We start from the raw sequence: 17,643 nt of genomic DNA, 5'->3' as shown, positions 1-17,643 counted from the left end.
AACTAGATGTTTTCATTTGGCTCTGAGTTCAGTGGGATATTACGCCTTGAATTCAATGAAATAAACTTCCTCTCTCCTTCTGTGTTTCTTTCCCAATGACTCAACTGTCCAATTAATTCTCTGGGACATTCATCTGGCAGTTTATTTTTATTGCTTCCCTTTTCTTATTTGGCTGCCTGTATTGAATCAGTTCTCATAAACTGCAGATTCTTTCTTGCATGGTTGGTCAGATTTGAGCCTCTTTCTATGACCAGAATCCTGTTTCAAGTGTTATCTGTTCATTTCTTGCCCGAGATCACTATCTGAATCATGTTTTGGTCTCTAGTTCTTACCACACACCTAACAAGCTAGTCTTCTGCCGGCATTGCCTTTAACTGTGTATTTCGTCCAACGAACAAGCCACCGCAGAGCCCTTACCTGCTAACGCCATTCTGACTTCCGTTATTGCACCCTGTGTACAGCCCAGCCTTGTCTCTAACATGGTCACCCATTCAGCCACACAACAGCTTCTCCTTTGCTCCACCACTTCTTTGTCATGGTTCTTCCTGTCCCACAGAATATCTTCTTCCTTTTACGTTCATCAGGGCACAACTACCATCTCCTAGACCCTTCTTTAGACTGTCTCCTCTTTAAGAAAAATGGGTTTTCGTTTGTTGGTTTTTTTTGGTTTTTTTTCGAGACAGGGTTTCCCTGCAGTTTCTAGAGCCTGTCCTGGAACTAGCTCTTGTAGACCAGGCTGGCCTCGAGCTCAGAGATCTGCCTGCCTCTGCCTCCCGAGTGCTGGGATTAAAGGCGTGTGCCACCACCGCCCTGAGTCACCTCAAAGAAAATGTTTCCTTTCCTATATACCCTCCTGACCTTTGTAGCTTGGAAATACTACTTTTGAGATCAATTTATTCTGCTGTGTTTTATTTTAATTGTGTGTGTGTATATGTGTATATATATATATATATACACATATACACACATACATATACGTATATATATACGTATATGTATGTGTGTATATGTGTATATGTATATACACATATACGCACACACATTTAGATACAGTGCTTGACGTGGGCATTTGGATCTCAGGCTGTTGTGAGTCACCATGTGCGTACTGGGTACCAATCTGTGTCCTCTGCAAGAGTAGGACACTGCAGGTTGTCGTCTGACCTCTTCATGCTTATCTATACACATACGTGCATGCACACACACCACAACAAAAAGATACCCCTGCTAAACCAATTGTTTGTCTTAGTAGATGTGAATTATTATAGAAGGCTGATTATACATTTCAGCTATTCATAAAAGAGACATATTTCCTGGGCAGAACCATTTTCTACTGTGTTTCCTAAGAGTTCCCAAGATTCCCTGATCAGAGCTAAAAAAATCCATAGGTGAAGCTCAACCTTGTCACAGCAAGGGTAGCTCCACAAGTCCCTTTAGGCCTCTGTTGGCAATGGCCTGAAGCAGCTGTCCTTCTGGGGTTGAGGATGTTCTGCTGATTGATGGAGAACCTAGAATATTAAAGTCTTGACCCTAACAGGAGCTGAAAAATCTCTGTTATAAGTGCCAGGCAAGAGCAGTAAGGCTCTATTTTTAAGCAAAGTTGATAGAACCTTTTAGCCATTTCCCTCCAAATGTAGATACCCACCATTGCCTCCTTTGGTTAAAATCCTTGTGTTTTGTTAGCACTAGAGTGCATATTGAAACATTTCTTTTAATCTCTAGATTCAAGTCCTGGATATCGGAGCATGGGAAATGAATGCAGTCATTTCACGAAGAGAAATGCTTACTTATCTGGGGGTGGCACACAAAGCCTCAGCACTGGCAGGCAGATAAAAGCATGGTCTGCACAGAGACGCGGAGCAGGCATGGACCCTGAGCGCAGAGTCTCACAGTGGCCATCTGAACGGGGAGAGAAAGCCTGCTCTCCATGCCTTCATCCTCATGTTATTTGCACGTTCAGAGCCTCCCTTCATCATGGGGGCTTGAACACTACTAATTTGTTTCGAGCAATTTCTGTTGCCCATGAAATCCCGCTATTACATAACAGCTACACTATGGTCATCTGTTTACTTAGTTACTTCATGAAATTATGGGCACTATAACTTTTAGACTTTATAGACTTTCCCCATTTCTGTTTTATGCAAAGAAAACCCAAACAAATTATTGCCATATTTTCCTTTGTAAGGAAGGCCGCGTCTGAGCAGCACTGTGCCAGCCTCTGTCGTTTCCGTTTTCTCCACAGCCTGAGTACAGAAGTGGTTCTTTTTTCCCCTTGAATGTGCATATTCCTGACGGAGCTTAAAAACTTCCATAAATCAATAAAGTAATTGCTACATAATGACCTATTGTTAGTGTTCGTGCCCAGAATGATGTCACAAGGGGGTAATGGAGCTACTGAATCAAAAAAAATGGCAGCTGTTTCCAATTTATTTGAGAGTCAGTTGGACAGAAAATTAAATAAACACATAGACAAGAGGACAAGGGCAAGCCCCTGTATTATTCTTATGATAGTTTTAATTCAATTGCAGAAGTCAGCAGGCAGCTGATACTGTGGTCCGGAGTTTCATTAATTGCCTGTCTCTCGTGTCAGCGAGGCGGCACATGCTCACACCGTCCTTCTTGGCTTCTGTTGTTTGAATTTTAAAGCTTGGATCAAACTTTTCTCTTGTGAGCATGTGTTTGGTAGTGCAGCCCAAATGCATGATTGGAAGGACTCGCTTGATCTCTCTCTCTCTCTCTCTCTCTCTCTCTCTCTCTCTGTGTGTGTGTGTGTGTGTGTGTGTGTGTGTGTGTGTGTATGTTCTCCTCCCTCAGGGATGCCAGCCTAGAATTTCTAAAGCAATCTCTCTGTCCTCCTTGGGGAAGGCCTGGAGACTTGTGTTTGTTGTTGGGCCTGAGGAGCAAAGCAGCCACCGGGTTTGCAGGGCTCCCTCCACTGTGACTGGGCCCTTTGATGTGATCTTTTGAAGTTCCTGCCTGGGGGCTGCTGGCAAGGATTATCAAAAGCCGCCTTAACAGCCCAGGTTGGAGCCGGGTGTGCAGTGCCATCCAAGACAGGCTTCCCATTCCCTTCAGCAGGTTTCGGAGGTGGGGGTGGATCTCCACAGAGTAAGCTGCCAAGGTCCTCCAACCAGCCACCTGTGTGGGCTCTCCTCTCCACAGTGTCTATCCACAGTGTCCTGTGGACAGGACTCTACTCTCCAATAATTGAGAAGTTTGCCATTTCATGTGGTAACCACCATTATTGCTATTATTATTTTCTTTTCTTAAACCATGGGATTTAATTGCCTCAAGAGAAATCATTTAATGATGCTCCATCCAAAGGGGACTGTCGTTCTCACCTAAGAACTATAAAGGTCATTTTTTAAAAAAGATTCTCTTAAACCAGGAGGATCTTTGAATGTACACAATGCCTTTTTGTTTTAGAGGCAAAAAAAAAGCTGAAAAGCTGACATTTGGTGTCTCAAAGATTCTTACTATAAACTGATTTGTGGGGGGGGGTACTGTGATGAGCTCAAAGAAGGAATTTACTAGAAAGACACCCTGAGGAGAGGTTTTGTAACAGAGTTAAGGAAACCCCAGAGGCTCCAGGAGCAGAAAGGATGAAAGATAGACTATATGGGTAGGGAGGGAGTGCAACAGAGATCAAGTCAGCAAACGAGTGTACACAGGGTAGTGAGCCCTGCAAGAAACACTGGAATCTGTCTTAGCATTGCAGAGATGCCCCAGCATTGGCTGTAGGCACTGATGTTCAGTGGGTCGAGTGCGTGCTTATAACCAACTGTTTAATGGAGAGGTTATACCTGGGATCTGAGGATGCCAGTCAGCCCGGCAAACACAAGGAAGGAAGCTGAATGCAGTAGGAACAGCTCAGGGACAACATGTAGGAGGCATTGGGACTGAGGAGGAGTGGGAGACTGGAAAGTTGGGTGGGGTGGGAAAGAACAGAACATATAGGGACATGCAGGCCACTTAAGAGTGTTAGAATTACTGTGATTGCAGTAATGGGCCCAGGAATAAGTAGAGTATGACACACAGATGCTGCTGCTGATGTTTGGAGGTTGGCAGGACCTGGTGGTGAGCTGGGCAAGTGACAACACCCTAAGTGAACCCGCCTCCACCAAAGTGCAGATGATTACGTCTTATGAGACCTCTGGGGGTGCCTGTGAACACCCAGAATCACAGACAGGAAATACCCATGTGCAAAGATCTGCACTGAAAATTATTTCTTTAAAAGTTTGGGAGTTGCTCGTGCGAAGTTAAGTTCTTAGTGGTCGGGGGTTACCTCTCTTGCGCATTGCTGTTTTGTGGTGTCAAATACTTAACAGCAACTTATGACTTGGGATGCACATTAATAATGATTATTTTTAAAAGAAATTAATAGCTTTCACCAGCACCAAATAGCCAGAAATCTGACATAAGTTTTTGTGCATTTTAAAAAAGATCTTTCTAAAAAGAGAAGACAATTGCAAAATCAGAGGTAAGTGACCAGTGGAAAATGTAGTGAATGAGGTTCAAAGTCTTAATCTTATTATTTTATTTAAGTTCCATCCAGTAAAAACCTGGAGTACCTCTGCAACAAAAAGAGTAAGTGATATGTTAAAAATTACAAAACAAAACAAAAATTCCAAAAGGCAGATCAGGTCATTGTCCATGGAGTAGGAGGATGATTCTTGTGAACCGGTCAGATTTAACAGAAACCTGCAACCGTGGTGTAGGACAAGCAGATGAAGAGCAGATTCCTGTGACACCCAGAGCCTCTCTCCTCTGTCTTTTCCATAGACACTGTGGTATTGGAGCAAGGAAATGGGAAGGAAGCATGGCTTTGCGGCCATGGGAGAAAGCCTCACCAGCTAAAGGGCAGCCCTTCCCTTCATGATCAGCTCGGAAGATTGGAGGCAATGCAGTCGGGGTGGGGTGGTGCTTCTACTGTGAAGACTTTGGATCAAGACTTAGCGTGGGTGCTTGCTGTCTGCAGAAGCTATGGGGGCATTGGGTTCTCTAAAACCAGAGTTACAAATGGCTGTTAACAACCATGTGGGTGCTGGGAATCAAACCCAGGTCCTGTGGTAGAACAGCCAGTGCTCATAACTGCTGAGCTATCTCTCCAGCATACCCATGCCTTTAAATATGCACACACATATATAGATGTACTTTGATCAAATCAATCGCCATTACCGCCACTCTAATGACTTCCCCTGCTAATTCCTCCTCTATTCGTCTCCTACCACTTTTTTTTTCACTTCCAGCTTTCTGTGCTCTTCATTATTTAAAACCCTCTGAATTGGCTTTGTACTGCTGTTTGTACATGGGTATAGGATGATCTAAACTGAGCCCCCCAGCAGCCATCAATTGCCAATAGCCCCTTAGCTAAAGGAGTACAACTTCAAAAGCCCTTCTCCACTCATGTTGGCTTGATCTTGTCTAGGTCTTGACATGTAGCCACAGCCTATGTCAGTTCATATGTGTAGTGGCCTTGTCATGGTCACCAAATACTATCTCATTGCAGATGTCTCCTGGCTTTGACAGTCTTTTCGTCTCCATCATTGTTGTCACATAGATAACTCATCCTTTATTTTCTGTTGCCCTAATATGGAACAGTAGTTAAGAGTGGGAATTTCAGAATCAAGTATATATAGGCACAAATCCTAACTCACTCATGATAAAAGATAGTACCTTAGAAAGTAATTTCACCTCTCTGTCTTCGATTCCTCCCCTGCAAAATGAAGAATGTAGTGATATCTGTCTAGTTTTTGGTTATGTAGAAGCTTTAGCAGTTATTGTGACTGTTAAAAAAATTTGAGGCTGAGATGTGGCTCAATGGTGTACCGTTTGGCTAACACACATGAGGTTAAGGGTTCATTCCCTATTACCACACAAATACACAAAAAGGGGATTTCAGATAGACTGTGTGTTTCAACAGTCTTATGATGAATACACACAATTAGTGGCAGCTTATTTAAGCCACCCAGTCAATTACTAAGAAATGAGCCACCCCCTTACATAGCAGAATGGAAACTTTCCATCATCCATGAGCACCAGGACAGTCAGCAGGGTTCAGTGTGGGAGATGTTTCCTAGGATGGATAACTGCCTAGGAACACCGAGGAAGCCACACAGCCTGTGACATGCTTACCAAGGGTGTTTCTTTGCCTAGATCAATCTTGGCCAAACGGTGGGTGTGGCCCACATTATAGGCACCTCTGGAGGAGTTGAGGCGTGGACTGCATTCGTAAATCCTTACCAACCATATGTTTGTTCCATTAGCCTGATCGTGAGGTGTCTATGTTACAACCTCTGATTCCCTTAGCAATGAAAACGGATCCCCAGACGCCTATCATTTTGTGATTTCTCCATTAAAAAAGTAATTGGGAAATGTGTTTATGAGAAAAAAAATCACATGTCTCTATTTTACTTTTAAAAATATTCATTTAGCAGCAAAGGGTTGTACAAATGAAAGAATCATGTCCTCTTTGCTTCCTCACGGGGCCTTTGGGGGGTTGGGTGTATTTCAGCTCTGCTTTTATCTCTACAGCACATTGCTCAAAACCTGGCTTTTTGACACAGTTTCAGTGACTGCCACTGATTACGCTTTCAATTAGGTACCCATGGAATCATGGGTGTACTGATTACACTATATTCTTTTAGGGAGGAAAAGGGAGAGGCTAGACTAACGAAGTCATAGTCATAAAGAGAAAATAGCGAAGGAATAAAGGGTGTAAAGTCACATAGAACCACCATGTTTGCTCTTGGTATTGAAGCATCTTCTGAGGAGTCTCCCTCTCCCGCCCCATGCCTGAAATATGTGTTCTAGATGCTTAGTTTTGCTTCTGGTTTTCAGTATTCCCATTTATATAGCACGAATCACTTTGGTGATATAAAAAGTAATGTCTGCTCCCCAGTAACCCTGTTGTCTTTCCATCTGAACCCCCTTTCAAATCTGCTTCATTTGGTTCAAGATCAGCTCATAAGTCAGGTTTTATGAATCAAGCGAGCGCTGTATGGTCTTGCTAGAGCAGCTTGATCAGCTAATTTCCTTCTAGACTTCCACTCTTCAAGAGATGTGCATGCACTTGTGCTGTAACTACATACCCTATTAGTTTTTTAAAACCTAATAGGGCCCTTGGCAGTTTGAGTCTTGAGCTAATTTATTTAATTCTACCTCCCTTCTGTTGCAGTCAGAAAAGGAAGCTGCCTTAAAGTTAAGCGACTTATGATCACCCTTTACAAAGTCCACCATGCAAGCCATCCTTTTACCTGGTCTTGCTCTGGACCCCCGAGTTCTTGCACTCTCCGCAGAAAGAATTCAGAGACACAAAGAGCCTGGAAGGCAGGTAGAACCTATTAGAAAGCAGAGGAGGGTGCCCTTTGAAGAAGTGAGGGTGGGCATGGCCAATGAGAACACTGTGCCAATCTGCATTTCAGGAAAGTCTCACGCACACTGCTTCTAATGCCTCTACAGCAAGCAGCTTTCCCTAAAGGACCTTGTCCTGACCAGGTGATTGACAGATGCCTTTGTTTCTTGTACTCATTCAATAAAATGCTGATTGGCAAGTTGCCAGGCAGGAAGTATAGGTGGGGCCCCCAGGGAGAAAGTAGAGGTGGGCAAGAAGAACAGGAGAATTCTGGGAAAAGAAAAGTCATTCTGCAGTTGTCACCCAGATACAGAGGAAACAAGATGAGAATGCCTCACTGAAAAAGATACCAAGTCACATGGCTAACACAGACAAGAATTATGGGCTAATTTAAGACTTAAAAAAGAGTTAATCAGAAACCTGAGCTAATAGGCCAACCAGTTTATAATTAATATAAGCCTCTGTGTATTTCTTTGGGACTGAATGGCTGCAGGACCAGGCAGAACAGAAACCTCAGTCAATAGTATTTTCTTGTTCTTTATCAGAAAGCCTCCTATTAAATATTAATCTGATACGGCTCTGGGCTCTTAGGAACCAGGAATGACCATTTGGATGATTTGTGATACCGTGTGAGCCCCCCCATCCCAAACTGGGTACTCCTCCAACCCCTCCCATTGGTCTGAGGAGTCACATTTCCTATTCGTGGTTCTAAAGGCTTCTGATTATAAGTGAAGTGTCCATCCCCAAGGCCTGCTAATACCCAGCTGCTGCCTGTGCTGCAGATTGGCAAGTCTCTCTCTTCCCTGAACTGCCCTTGTAGCCACAATTTAAAGAGGAGGCTTCCTCTACCTGTGTATAGCTTTGATTGTGACCTTATGTTCTTCAGCTCAACAAGCTTCCGAATATTAATCTCTTCATCTAAATATGTAAAGCCAAAGAGGAAGAAATTCACTGGCAAGGGTGGTTGTCAAAGTGCATTTTTCCATGGTTTCTACTCTTGAATATGCCTGACCTAATTTAGATGTTGTTACATAAATCTGGGCAGGGCACAGATGTTGGCAATAGAGAGCCTGTCAGGCATGGATGTTAGAGGTAGAGAGCCTGTCTAGCTGCACCTGTGCGAGGTTTGGGGCTTGATACTCAGCACTGCATGAAGAACAGATCCTAGTTAGACTAATCCTGACCTCTGCGTTTTCATAAGCATAGTAAAGAAAGGTCGAGCTGCTACATCAGCTCTAGGGAAAGCAAGGCAAGAACAGGCTGTGCTTTCCTCAGGAGCTTGGGACTCCAGTGCTTCTTATGAATTGGGGTCATATTTTGTGTCAAGAGATGAAAGTATTTAATAATCCCCTGACCTACTAGCTACCATCTAGAAAATTCTACCTCAGTATTTTACAATACTTTTCAGTGTTTTGAAAGAGCCAATTCAACATTTAACATATTTTTAAAAGGCATGGTTTAACCATTGAAATAAATTAATGATAGCATAAAAATAGTACTGAATGTCCCTCATTTTCTTTGCTAGGGCTGAATTCATTGGATGGCTAGTGATACACTCTTCAATAAAAGAAAGTGGATTGTACTAGGTGAATGTTATTGTGTGTGTGTTAAACCTTTATCTTTAAAGCACTTATAATTCATTGTTTTACATCTTTATAACATGTTCTATGAATATAATTCAGAGCACATAAATATGATGTTTTAAATAGTACATAATGCATTTATTGCTGTTGGGATTCCCTATTATTAATATATGGCCCTTTAAGTTCTTTGGAGCTGCACATCATTTTATTTTTTATGAAGGGATGATCTATCAGCTTAATAATAGCCTGCTCTCAACTCTCTAAACTCTGAACATGTTATTTGCCACCAAGGCCACTGTTCCTATGTGAAGGTGATACGTGCCTATGCTCTCACTGTGTGAATCCCACATCAAAGCTTGTGAACGGGTTCTTGACAATGCTTGAGCATCAATTGAAACAATATTCTCTTTTAAAAGTTGCCACTGCTGCTCATAGTCCTTTGTCAGAGACAAATTTTCTACAGTTTTTGGCAGTGAACTTTTGCCTTGTCTTTTCTTCTTTACTTTTTTTTTACCTAGAAGGCAACAATCTCATCTGATCAATATGTCAAATAGAAGATGAAATTACCTATCAATTAAGATAGCTAACCCATCCACCTTCATCTTCTGTTTTAAGATTTATTTTCATTTTCAATTACCTGGATGGGCATATTATTGTGTATGAGTGTGTACACTGAATGCAGGTGGCTGCAAAAGCTAGAATAGGGCATAAGGTCTCCCAGAGTTGACCTTATAGGCAGTTATGTACTGCCACATGAGTTCTGGGAATTGATCTCAAGTCCTCTTCAAGAGACCTAAGTACTCTTAACCATTGCACTGCCTCTCAGCTTCACTTCCTCATCTCGTTGCACAAATGAGATGTTCCATGTAACCATTATACTATTAGACATGCATTTAGATGAAAGGATTATTTGATTTAAAGGGCTTTGATCTACAAGCAGTTATTTTTACTGTATTAGTTACTTTAAAACACCCAACAGAAATAGCCTAAAGACGGAAGGGTTTATTTGGCTCATAGTTTCAGAGGGTTCATTCTCTATGGTGAGAAAGTCATGGCCAAGTGGCTCCTGTCCTGATGGAGGGGTGGTAAGAGAGAGGGAAGGTAAGGAGTCAGTCTTCTAGCTTTCTCCCTTGCTTCACTCTAGTCCCTCGGGGTCCCCAGCCCATGGGATGGAGCCATCTATATTCAGAGTGTGTCAGCTAATGCCTTGGAAATGCTTCACAGGAATACCTAGAGGCATAACTTACCAATCTCCTAGGTGACTCTAAATTCAGTCAGGTTAACAATGAAGACTAGCTATCATATGCTTCTTCCCCATGTGCCCTCCCCACAACCTCCAAGCAGAGGTCACAGCTTTCAAGTAAACCACAACTGATATTATAGCAAGATGGAGTCCTTGCGTGCTTATGTACCTGTTTCTTTAGACTGATTGATGCAGAGACTCTCTGAAGGTCAAGAACATAAGTGAAGCTGTGTCTTCCACCAAGTCCTTATGACGACTAAAGGATTATTACTAGGACATATTTCTGCTTGCTGTTGCACTGTTAACTATTCTTACACTGTTCCCTCTTCTTAGACCCAGAATATCCCATGCTCTGGTTGATTGTCACTATTCAGGCCAGATGTGTCATGGGTTCTAAGTGACAGACAGAACAAGAGATAGAGTTGATAGAAGACACAAAAGTTACCTGTTGTAGACTGGCTACCTATTGAGATTAGGCCCTTTAAAATGTTAGCTTCAAATAATGGGTCACTAGGGGGTCAAGAGTCTTGACTCAACTTTACAAACACAGAAATGTGTGAAGATTTCCTGACCCAGAGATGACAAGAATCTGAGAGACAAAACCACACAAGCAAAATGTAATTATATTAATAATAAATAAAAATAACTATATACTGCTTAACTTTGTAAGAGGACATTGTTTAATAGTTACTTTTTGGAAAGCCTGAGTTGAAATCTCAACATATATTCATTTTAAAAAATCCTAACTGCTCTGACAACCCTATATAGGCATGAGGATTTTGTATATTTTAAAAAATTGTGTTTATATATATTAAAATAAGAGTATACAAATACTTGCTATTTATATGCACATTCATTATATATATATATACACACACACACACAAAATATATATAATTTCAAGTAATTAGCCACAAGTAATTCAATTAGAACAATGGCTCTCAACCTATGGATCTCAACCCCTTTGGTGTGGGTCAAATGACCCTTTCGCAGGGGTCGCTTAAGACCATCCTACATATCAGATATTTACATTACAATTTAAAACAATAGCAAAATTACAGTTATTAAGCAGAAACAAAAAATGATTTTATGGTTGGGTTTACCACAACATGAGAAACTGTATTAAAGGTTGCAGCACCGGGAATGTTGAGACCCACTGAATTAGAGTATTGACCAGCTTTTCATTTCTAAGTTAGATCCAGATAAAGTAGCCTTCCTTTCTGGTGCCTATCACAAAGAAACGGAGGTGGGAAGTATCAGTCAATCAGTGGACAAGATGGCTTCACGTTGTGTAAGAGTGAAGAAAACAGAACTTGAAGGTAGACAAGAGATAATCACGTGGGGAATGACTCCGTTAGAACAAGTGGTTCGGGAATGCCTTTGGAGGAGCAGCTTAGAGGTAAGATCAAAATACAGAGCCCATGAACATGCAGGGGGAAGCCATGTACCATCCAGAAATCAGTCAATAATTGATTGTATTTAAATAGGAAAGGTTACATCTATCTAGTGAATGACAGGGAGAGGAATACAAGGTAAAGTCTTGCATTCGTGGAAACTCAGAGTCTCTGCCAGTGTATAGTGGTTTGAACTAGAAACAACCCCCCTAAACTCATGTTCTGAGTGCTTGATACTCTGCTGGTGGTATTGTTTGGGAAGATTACGGAACCATTCGGAACTGGAGGCTTTCTGGAGGAAGTACTCACTGGGGCTTATAACCTGACCCCACTTCCTGCTTTCTTTCACTGTGTTCTGTTTTTGGGTGCTCACTGCTAGGCAGGCTAGCATTCCTGCCATCATTCCTTCCCTGTAGCTCAGGCATCTTAAAGATGCTAGAAGGGAACCAATGAAGGACACATGAGATGGAGAGACCATGTCTGTATAATCCAGAAAGGGCTATCAGGAATATTCTTGAAGTTCTGAGTTTATCAGCTGGATGGATGAGGATCCTGTTTACTGAAATGAAGGAGATGGGGGTTTGGGGAGTCTATCATCGGGATGTTGACTTTGATGTGCTTGTTGTCTTCCAGATGGGAAATGGTATATGAAGGGTTAGATATATTACTCAAAGATCTAAGATCACACAGTGAAATATTGTGAAATAAATGCAGAATTTTCCAGAGAGCATACACAGAAACATTCAGTTTCCATAAGCCTCAAAAGGGTGATGCAATCACATAACAGAGTTCTGAGAGTCCCTAGAAGATACTTTCTGGGTGTGAGATGCATCCTCCTTGAACTCCCAGAGACGAACCCAATATTCTGCCCAATAACACATTGTAGATAAGTTCTACCCTAAAACCTGTACGATGGACAATGCCTTGACTAGTTGCTAAGCAACGTGATTAGTTATCAAAGTGGTAAACCCTGCAAAATCTGCCCTGTGTGTAGCAGACAGACATGGATGAGGTCATGGTGGATGAGGTCAGAGGACACGCCATCGCGTTTTCCTTGCTGAAACTGATTGGTCACTGTCACCTGGCATCCACCCTGCCTGAAGTTAAGTCTGCCATGTTTCTCTGATGTGGTCACCTTGGTGATTTAAGAAGGATACACTAGGATCTTGACAGTCAGAAACTGGAGTAGGTGTGTCACGCAGGGGGGTGAGGGGTGGGGTGGGGTGGGGTGGGAATTGGCTTCAAGGTTTTGTAGCCGGGTTCTGTTTCCTGGCTGTCTACTTCTATTCCACCTAGGTCTGAGCAAGTGAGGAATCCATCTGCATATTCCTGCCATCATGGGGTCGCTGCCACCATGCCTTCTTCTACAATGGACTCCTTAAACTGAGCCCAAACAAAGGGTACCTATTTCCAGCTGAGGGCAGACTGGTCTACATAGTGAGTTCCAGGACAGCCAGGACTATGCAGAGAGACCCTGTTGCAGAAAACAAAAACAAGAAAAGAAAGCAGCAAAAAAGTTGCTTCAGTCAGTACATTATCCTACAATTAGAAAGCTTGACTAATCCCTTTCCCGAATCCCAATAACTTCCATGTTTATCACAGTAGCCCGATTATAACGAAAGTAAGAACTCTTGGCATGGGAGGCAGTCCTAATTTAGACAGAAAAAGCTTGGAACATTCTTTGGAACTTGCTTGGTGTTCACCTCTGTCTTGTCACCTTTCTCTCATGCTGTCTTTGTGTATGAAACACCTTCCCTGAGTTACCTCCCTCTCTGAGGCCCACATGTTCCTCAAAGCTGTTCCCGGCTGCTTTGTGTTCCTTCTCTGCCAACTTCCCTGTCCCTCCCTGTGATCCTGACATCCTCCGGTCTCCATGATGTATATATTTTTAAGATGTTAGAGGACTTACCGTTACCAGGTAGTAGGAAATCTGAGCCTCTAACGAACACAACTTTAGGTTAAATTCTTTTGAAACAGCGAGCATCTTTTTACAAAGGAAACTTCAAAGAGCCATTTATTATTTTTAATTGACCAGGTTTTTGTGTTCTTAACTGGTGCATGTATTAAATTTAAAACATGAGCGGTTATCAGTTTTGCCGGTTTAAATATTTCCCATATTTACATTGTCAGCTTCTGCCAGTCTCTGGCAGAAGAGAACTAACAGGGCAAGGCAGCGTATGAATTCAGGGGTTAAAGGAACACATGCTTTAGAGATGTGGTATTGTAGCAACTGAGTTGTTTTAGCTGTAGAATAGAATTTTAAGGTAATGAATAAGGAATTTCACTCAAAGATTACACATATTTTTAAAAACTTACACTATAATGTTATATAGGAAATGATACATATTTTAGGTAAACAACCTATACTTGTACTTAGACTATAAATCTTTGATGATGTTTTTTGTGCTATATGCAATAATAGTAAATTTTATTAAAGACAATTTGCAGATATCACTGGAAATATATAATTGTTGTGAGTATGCAAATTAATCCATCACAGTTAAATGCTTTAAATAGTAACTTTAATCAGGAGAAGTGGCAGGTAATTGATATATAAATGATACCACACTGAAAGCTTTCTAAGGGCAGGGACTGTGTCCCTTGAACTATTTCACATGTCCGTGAACATAAATGCACCCATAATAGACTTTCCTGTTCATGGAAGTCCTCTGAGTGGATTGAATCAGAGTGAAGGAAGTTACAACCTTTTTCAAAGCCCAGCAAGGAGTGTTTGACATGATTCTTACCATTCTTCATTTATTTGCCTTCAACATCAGAGTGGCACTGCGGGATGAACGTGTGTGTGTGAGTATGTGTGTGTGTGTGTGTGTGTGTGTGTGTGTGTACATCGCATATGTGTGTGTGTGTATACTGAATTAATCATAGACTGTGTTCTTCCCAGTAACACAGTTCTTCCCAGTATCCCATGGATCACAGGGTATGTCTATTGTTACCTGAATTGAAGCATTTAATTGTTGTGTAGTTCTTTTTAAACATTTTTTATATTTGCATATATATATATGCAAATTATGATTTTTTTTTTGCATGATACCAGACACGCAGAACTCACCTGTCACAATCTGCCATGGTGGCCTTTGCTGGGCCTATTGGTATTTTTGTTCTTACTTCTTCATTGACTATATGAAGGTAAGACCAGTGCCCATAGTGCTTAAAACAGTCTGTTTTAAATATGCTAGCCTGGATATTGCAAGATGAATGAACGGTTCAGTAGAGCAGAGCTGGACAGGGTCTGGAGGGTTCTCTCCTGTCGTACTACTTGATGGAGGACTCTCATTGGCTAATAAAGAAACTGCCTTGGCTTTTTGATAGGGCAGGATTTAGATAGGTGGAGTAGACAGAACAAAATGCTGGGAAAGAGGAAAGTTAGTCAGATGCCTCAAGCAGTCGCCATGACTCTCCTCTCCGAGATGGATGCAGGCTAGAATCTTCCTGGTAAGCCACCCCTCGTGGTGCTACACAGATTACTAAAATTGGGTTAATCAAGATGTGAGAATTAGACAATAAGAGACTGGAACTAATGGGCTAGGCAGTGCTTAAATGAATACAGTTTCCATGTAATTATTTTGGGGCATAAGCTAGCCAGGCGGCTGGGAGCTGGGCGGGACGAAAAGCAGGCCTGCCCACAGCTCCTTCTACAACTACTGACCAACCTCTTCGGTGTCCAGTTTCATTTTCAGAAGGGATGGACACCACCTGATTCAGCATCCAGACACTTAATTATGCTGCTTCCTGAGTGAGGCTTTGGTTTGTGCTAGAAACTACAACCCTCCCTTCCGTTCTGAGCAAGATCTTAAAACAGTGGGACCCAGTGATTGACAGTATATGCACAAGGCTGGAGATGGCTCAGGGGTTAAGAGCGCTTGCTGTTCTTGCAGAGGACCTGAGTTTTTTTTCCCAACTCCTGCATGGTGCAGTTCACTCTCAACAGCCCGTGACTCCAGTTACAGGGGGCAGATGCCCCCTTCTTACCTCCATGTTCTCTGTGTGCCCATGGTGTGCATGCAGACAAGCAGGCACATACGCAGCTATACACATAAATAAAAACACATAATTAAAAACATTTAAAAACAAAGAGTGGAGGCTCTGGATCAGATATCTTTTTTCTGGAAGATGGTCTTTCATAGGTCTATCCCAAAATCTCTAGGAATATCTCTATGTGGCCAAAGAAGCTCACGACTATGGACACCCCGTTTACCTGGGACAATGCACATGGAACTCTGATGCAAGTCCTGCCATGCGAGCAGTCTCAATGTGGCCCCACCTCACCACCATTATGATGCTTGAATTTTATTGTGTGTTTGCTTACAACAGAACGTATGGCTTTTTACTGCAACATTAGGCAGAAAGAAAATCATGGCTATGATTTGATTTCTTTGATCCTGGGAGGTTCTAAACAGTTATTGATAAGGTTTAATGTGGGGTTCAATGGCATGACGTGGAAAGAGTAGTAACACACTGAACAACTGTACAACACATGCCTCACTCTCATGTGGGTGTGGCTCAGTTTGCAGAATGCCTACCCAGCATGCATGAGCCTGGGTGTGAGCCTGAGTGTGAGCCTCGGTGGGAGCCTGGGTGTGAGCATGGGCATGAGCCTGGGTGTGAGCTGGGTGGGAGCCTGGGTGGGAGCCTGGGTGGGAGCCTGGGTGTGAGCATGGGCATGAGCCTGGGGGTAAGCCTGGGTGGGAACATGGGTGTAGGCCTGGGTGTGAGCCTGGGTGTGAGCCTCGGTGGGAGCCTGGGTGTGAGCATGGGCATGAGCCTGGGTGTGAGTCTGGGTGGGAGCCTGGGTGGGAGCCTGGGTATGAGCATGGGCATGAGCCTGGGGATAAGCCTGTGTGGGAACATGGGTGTAAGTCTGGGTATGAGCCTGGGTGTGAACCTGGGTGAGAGCCTGGGTGAGAGCCCGGGTATGAGCCTGGGTATAAGCATGGGTATGAGCCTGGGTGGGAGCCTGGATGGGAGCATGGACGTGAACATGGGTGTGAGCATGGGTGTGAGCATGTGAGAAGCCCTGGGTGTGAGCCTGGATGGGAGCCTGGGTGGGAGCCTGGGTGGGAGCCTGGGTGGGAGCCTGGGTGGGAGCCTGGGTGGGAGCCTGGATGGGAGCCTGGGTGGGAGCCTGGGTGGGAGCCTGGGTGGGAGCCTGGGTGTGAGCCTGGGTGTGAGCCTGGGTGTGAGCCTGGGTGTGAGCCTGGGTATGAGCCTGGGTGTGAGCATGGGTGTGAGCCTGGGTGTGAGCCTGGGTGGGAGCCTGGGTGTGAGCCTGGGTGTGAGCCTAGGTGTGAGCCTGGGTGGGAGCCTGGGTGGGAGCCTGGGTGGGAGCCTGGGTGTGAGCCTGGGTGTGAGCCTGGGTGTGAGCCTGGGTATGAGCCTGGGTGTGAGCATGGGTGTGAGCCTGGGTGTGAGCCTGGGTGGGAGCCTGGGTGTGAGCCTGGGTGGGAGCCTGGGTGTGAGCCTGGGTGGGAGCCTGGGTGTGAGCCTGGGTGTGAGCCTGGGTGGGAGCCTGGGTGGGAGCCTGGGTGTGAGCCTGGGTGTGAGCCTGGGTGTGAGCCTGGGTGTGAGCCTGGGTGGGAGCCTGGGTGTGAGCCTGGGTGGGAGCCTGGGTGTGAGCCTGGGTGGGAGCCTGGGTGTGAGCCTGGGTGTGAGCCTGGGTGGGAGCCTGGGTGGGAGCCTGGGTGTGAGCCTGGGTGTGAGCCTGGGTGTGAGCCTGGGTGTGAGCCTGGGTGGGAGCCTGGGTGGGAGCTGATCCTAGTTTGCTTTCTCGTGCTGCGATAGACAACTGAGCAAGGAAAGGGCTTGTTTGGCTTATACACTCTGGTCATGATCAAGTCCATAACCATTGGGGGCCAGAGCAGGGACTTAAGGCAAGCGCCCGAAGGCAGGGACTGAAGCCTAGACCATGGAGGGGTGCTGCTTACTTGTTCCCCAGGGCTTGTTCCATAGGGTTTGCCCAGCCTGCTTTCTTATAGAACCCGGGACCACCTGCTCAGGGGTGGCACTTCCTGTAGTTGTCTAGGCCCTTCCGTAACAGTCATTAATAAAAAAAAA

General features: G+C 43.9%; 1 protein-coding gene across 1 annotated transcript; it reads left to right on the top strand.

Annotated features, from left to right (window-relative positions):
• Positions 1 to 16,066: 16,066 nt before the first annotated feature.
• On the top strand, positions 16,067 to 17,341 carry LOC121677069 (glycine-rich cell wall structural protein-like). Its single transcript, XM_042054498.1, has 2 exons — positions 16,067 to 16,526; positions 16,605 to 17,341. The coding sequence occupies exons 1-2, from the start codon at positions 16,067 to 16,069 to the stop codon at positions 17,339 to 17,341; spliced, it is 1,197 nt and encodes a 398-aa protein (XP_041910432.1).
• Positions 17,342 to 17,643: the final 302 nt, after the last annotated feature.

Source organism: Arvicola amphibius, chromosome 2 (genome assembly GCF_903992535.2).
Source record: "Arvicola amphibius chromosome 2, mArvAmp1.2, whole genome shotgun sequence".
In the NCBI taxonomy this organism is placed as follows: domain Eukaryota; kingdom Metazoa; phylum Chordata; class Mammalia; order Rodentia; family Cricetidae; genus Arvicola; species Arvicola amphibius.
This window is presented reverse-complemented; position numbering and strand designations above follow the sequence as displayed.